Raw genomic sequence first — 6,000 nt, forward strand, 5'->3', positions numbered from 1 at the left:
ATAAATACTTTTGCAAGACATTGTGTATGTGGCCTGTGATTGACTAGAATTTAGTTCCAAGGTTTACCCCTCCTCTAGTCCAAAGTCAACTGGGATCAGAGCAATCTCACCTGTGACCCTGAATAGGATTACTGGAAGAGAATGGATGGATATATTGTTTGGGGCTTTAGTTTTGGCAGACAAATTAGATTTGGAAATGGGAAAACGAAAAAAAAAAACTACTCAAATGTTCTTCAAAAACTAACGTCTACATTGACCCAAAACTTACATACGAACAAAATCATTTTTTACATCTGACAAAAACATACTACTACTGCAAAATATATCCTTGCAAAGATGAACAAAATAAATAGCAAACAAAAATAGCTTTTTTTCCTACCTTTTGGACCTATAAAGTGGATTGAGTGCTTCCTGGCCATTACTGTTACAAATGAACGCGAGAAGTATCACACATAAACCAGGGCGGCTCATCGTGGTTGTGGTCCTAACACCTGCACACATGGAACAGCAGCTGTGACATGACCTGTGATGAAGATGAAACTGCAAAAGATAGATTCTTTCACAACAACTTACCTTGCTGACTTTGCTTGAACGACCAGGGGATGAGAGAAGTGCATCTAAAGCAGGAGGCACTCACTCTATTGGCATGGTGAGATGTTGGTTGGTACTCCACCCACTAGGAAAGAAGATGCACTTAGTCTACATTACTCCACGTCACACAGTCAAAGTAGCGTTGGACAGTTAATACAAATGGTAATCATAATTTAGATTTTGTCAAACTGTCAAAGTAACCCATATTTCCACCTAAAATCGGAATCAACCCTTTAATACCCCATAAATCTCTAAATAAATATCCAATCTTTGTCGGCGTCTGGCCTTTCTCCAACCTTTTGATGGTATCCAGCTTCGTTTCCATTGTTATGGATTTACTCTTGGCTAGACCAGCATCACTAGAAGATCCGGTTTTGTTTTTTTACACACACACTATGGGGCTGGAGACAAAATGGCGTAAAGTCGAAACAGAGTAGATCGAGTACCGCATAATCCAAGCCAAGGACCTCCTCTGTATGAGCAGCCCGCATGTAAATTATGCCCCCCTCTATATAGGTAAAAAATAAAACAAAAACACATAATAGTATCGCTCTTTTGAAGTCTTTGTTAAATATGTTCTAAATCATGTTTAGAACATCATCATCATACCGAACTATGGCCCGCGGGCCAAATACCAGAGACGCATTATGATTTTGGCGGTCACAGGTGAAGCTCCGCCACGGGAGAAGCGGCTTCAGGCAGCCGCCGGAGGGCTTGCACGTCGGAGTGTGATGATGAATGAGCCGTGCCTTTTCCACTTTAACTTATTTATTTCCTTTCTGCTGGATACTATAATCTGACTTTTAACCGCATTTAGCGGGACCTGCATGGATTGTTTTCGGGTCTATCAGGCGTCGTAGGTGGTGGAGGCAACGTAAACAAAAGCGGGGCTGCCTAGATGGGCTCAGCGGCTAGGCTAAGGTAAATGCTAACCACTCAAACTCCGCTGCTGAGGCGCCTCTCTACCTCCGATCTGCCAGATCTGTAACACACAGAACGGGTGATCTGGAGTAACAACGAGTGGGAAATCGTTAAGTCAGGAACTGTTGCATTTGTTAATCACGGAAACCTGGCTACATGCTCAGATTCCCCACGCTTCGGTGCAACTGTACTTCAGGCTAACCACGGCACAAAGTGAAGTTTCATTGCCAAATTATGATGTCCTAATGCACAGGCTACAACGACTACTATTGCGCGCTTGCGGCCCTGGTGAGGATAAGTGGTTCAGAAAATGGAAGGATGGATAGCAAACGCTATGACACTGCACTGTGTCGTTTCTGTCATAATAGTAATACTTGTTGGAATACATATAGTCACGGCTCGTTGAAGTGCAGCTATGGTAAGTGAGATTTCTAATCATTTGATTTATTTGGTAATTGAAAATGTTTTCACATGAAAATGACCATTAGCACTAAAATGACTGGGGGCCTGCATTTATTTAAAAATATGTGTGCACATGTACAGTGGGGCCAATGATTGTTGGGCAACTTAAAACATTTTAAGTTCACCCATTAAAAAAAAGATGAGAGGTTTGTAATTTACATCATAGGTACACATCAAGCGTGAAACTATATGTGCACGATGCGCATTGTTGAACGGTCACTGCTCAGTAAATAATACTGTGAGTGATTTATTCCTTGAAGCGCTATTACATATTTATATACAGCAAAACACATGCAGTCCTGTAATGTTCCTGGCAGAATTTTAGATATTAAAGATATTAAAATTAAGATGAATTGTCCAGAAAGGAAGGAAGAAAGCAAGGGAATAAAAGACATAATTTTACTCTGCCACTACAGATAGTACTGTACGTGGTATATGTGTTAATACTAGGGATGTTCTGATAAGGTTTTACGACACCGATAACGACCATGCATGAGTGAGATCGGCCGATACCGATTCCGATCACATGGAATATCTGTATATTTTTCCATTTATTTATGGTAACTGCTATTATGCAACATTATCTGAAAAAAACAGCCATATTATTGCCGTAATTTTGACAAAAATCTATATATATTTTCAAAAGCATGAAGAAATACAAAACCGTTGCTGGCACAATACAACAATTACTCAGTCACAAAGATAACTGAAAAACTTAAATTTACCAGCTTTTAATAACACAGTATTTAACAGATCAAAATAATCAGCAGTCTCAAAAGACTTAATTATGCAAAAAGTCAAATAAATAACATGACACCTAAACATTGCATGGTTCGGAATACGTATAATCAAAGTAGAAAAAATGGTCACACGCAGGCTTCACTTGAATAAACTATTCAATGAGTTCCTAACTTGAAACGACTCAGGAACTTTATTGTCTTGTGCATAGATAAACTATCAAGGAGAAAAAAAGTCACTGTTAATCTTTTTTGTGAATTATAAAATGATATAGTGGGTCTGTTGCCCACAAGTAACCTATACAACGCGTCTCCCTGTGACAATAATGCTACTTATACTGCGCTGTGTCCGCCTTGACTTTATTTAATGCAGTGAGCCTCGTAAACTCACCATAGTCTCACCATAGTTTGCACAGCATTCTGTTACCTTGATCGTGTGTGGTCAACTGTCCTCAGCTCCAAACTGCACTCGTAGGCAAACCGACTGCAGTTGTATTTGGCTCGTTCAACACATCAACCGGTAAACTTAACACACCTCTCGGTCCAGTGACGGACAGCGGTGAAACACAGACGCATGAACAAATTGTCGTATTGTTTGCTCATTCAACTGGGGCTTCGTTCCATCCCATTTCAGCAGCAAATTGTATCCTATGGAACTCATGCTTGTAACTGAGCGCATCTGCTCCACAGTCCACACACTTGTCGTAATTGCTGCTACTTGGTTTCTCTTCCGATGTTCTGCTAAATGGTCCTACCCCGTCGAAGCTTCCTAGCAAAGGCTAATTTGACAGCCAAAATACTACTGTGCGCTTTCAGCTTGTTTTGTTTAGATGCAGACTGGTAGGTAGAAATTAAAAAAAAATCTCTTAAAACTTACACTGAGGCGAAAGCAGGCAGTACGTCCTTGACAACTGAGTGTAGTATACATACACTGCGTGATGAATGTGGTCACTATGCTCAAAAGCTACTACAAGAAAACACACAGTGCTTAGAAGCTATGATGGAAAACACACGCCAAAAGTATTTTTGAGGCAATGAAAAAGTCAAATAAGACTCAATGAAAATGACAATAGTAAGTACTCACCGCTGTTAACTATGTACAACAGGTGGGACAAAAAGTTTTAAATTCCTACAAAAACACTTATCGGCATTGTGCACATGCGTTGGGCATTGGTAGGACATCTCGATGGGTAGGAAGGAATTTCAGAACACTTGGTCCCCCGCCACCTCGCCCCTGCCAATTTAAGTATATGATGTTTGTAAGGTTTATATTAATTCCTATTGTGAATTATTAGTGTGTAATTAATGATTTAGACTAGGGCTGTGCCATTAATCGAAATTCAATTATGATATTACACTCCACAATTACAAAATTGGCATAATTGTAAAAAATGATTATTAATATGCATTTATATCCGCTGCACTGTTTTGTTTTGTTTTTTACACACAAGGAACTCATACATTTGCACCTTTTATTTTTTAATAAGTAATTTTATACATGTTGTTTGAAACTTACATAATTATAGTGTTTGGAAGAAATGTATTTGTCTTTATATTTTTTACATTTAAACATTTTCTTGTTTCGTACCAAAAAATAAATCGTTTGAATAATCATGATTTCAATTATTACTAAAATAATCGTGATTAATATTTTTTTCATCATCAAGCAGCCCTAATTTAGACCTGCGATTATATTTTTTAAAATGTACGTTTATATGATAGAACATCCATCCATCCATTATCCATACCGCTTATCCTCACAAGGGTCGCGGGCGTGCTGGTGCCTATCCCAGCCGTTTTTGGGCAGTAGGTGGGGGACACCCTGAATTGGTTGCCAGCTAATCACAGGGCACACAGAGACAAACAAACAACCACACTCAATGGGCAATTTAAAGTGCCCAATCAACCTACCATGCATGTTTTTGGAATGTGGGAGAAACCGGAGTTCCCGGAGAAAACCCACGCAGGCACGGCGAGAACATGCAAATTCCACACAGGTAGGCCGGAGCCAGAATCGAACCCACGACCTCTGAACTGTGCTAACCAGTTGACCACCGTGCCACCATGATAGAACATATTTTTGCATATTATTGAAATTCGTAGTGTTTCTTTTACGAATGAACATTGAAAAATAAAAACATTTTACACACTGTCGCATTAAAGACAGATTTTTTTGGTTCAGTTTTATTCAAGTGTTAAATTACAATTAATGGGATCTGGTATGTGAGTGGATCTTTAGTGGATGTTTACTGTGTATGTATTGCTGAATAAAACAAAAAAAATATTGTGCGTTTTTGTTGGGCCCTAGCCCAGTACAACTTGGTTATGGTAATTGATAATTCCAGCAATTGTAACAAAAGTGATCCATGGACACACATTTGGAACTAAAACTCAGATGGTGACAATAATCGGCAATGTACAGATTAGTGTGACTCACTGTGTGACTCATCCCTAACAACAGTCAGGTGGAATAATCGGGGAGGAGGCGACTGAATGGCACAGTAATGTTCTGACATCACAGCCAAATGGGAGGAGGCGGGAGGAAACTATGGAAACAGGGCTGAGTCCGATCATGGTACATCGCACGTAGCCCACGAGTAAACACAATAACATCCACAAATCTACCCACAACGCAATTTACCATCAATCTATCAAGTCCTCAATCTGCATCTCGATAGAGAATGAATGTGGTTTAATTTCCTGCTGAATTAGTCCATAGCCGATCGAAGGAATTAGGGTTGCAAAACAAACAACAGATTGAATGAGATACTAATACATTCAATGCAAAACGCTTTGTTTGCTTTGCTTGTGAATCAATAGTGATGCATCAATTGTGAGTGCCATTTCTGAGATGTCACGCCTCAACAAACAGGAAGCTACTGTAAGCTACAAAATAGCCATCTTAAACTCTTGCAACATAGCTGCTAATAAACGCGTCGCATCCCTTCGCGCGAGCGTACAACCTGATAGAAGCAATGCCATCTCGAATTCGATTATCAATCATATCAAAAAATCCATGTAGTTAACTAATTGACATTACATTAGACGAACAAAGCTTTTCACTGGTTAAAAAAAGCCATAGTAGCCAATTAAGTTGCATCAGAGATAAATCAATTGTTGGCTCCAAAAGAATATTTCTACGCTTGGCCAGACGGCTGACTAATTTCTTAAGGTTAATTAAATACGAATGCTTGGTTACCTGCACGGCGTAGATGTCCTCCTGTCAACAGTGTTATGACGGTAACTTCAGTCATGCCCATCGGATTTATCTTGTCAGTAACATACGCAG

At 39.5% G+C, this 6,000-nt stretch overlaps 1 protein-coding gene across 5 annotated transcripts in view; it reads right to left on the reverse strand.

The window, feature by feature from the left end:
- The window catches only part of pam (peptidylglycine alpha-amidating monooxygenase), a 41,496-nt gene extending 35,496 nt beyond the window's left edge, over positions 1 to 6,000 (reverse strand). For 2 of the 5 annotated variants that reach the window (XM_086053230.1, XM_086053226.1), the window contains exon 1: positions 380 to 501. In XM_086053230.1, the coding sequence (XP_085909356.1) occupies positions 380 to 501 (122 nt within the window). Of the gene's footprint in view, positions 1 to 379; positions 502 to 573; positions 677 to 1,524; positions 1,546 to 3,795; positions 3,821 to 5,910 lie in introns of those variants that run through there. The other 3 variants (XM_086053227.1, XM_086053228.1, XM_086053229.1) reach the window with 3 other exon arrangements.

The sequence above is a fragment of the Filicampus tigris genome, chromosome 15, assembly GCF_054856515.1.
Source record: "Filicampus tigris isolate MCC_2025a chromosome 15, RoL_Ftig_1.0, whole genome shotgun sequence".
Classification (NCBI taxonomy): domain Eukaryota; kingdom Metazoa; phylum Chordata; class Actinopteri; order Syngnathiformes; family Syngnathidae; genus Filicampus; species Filicampus tigris.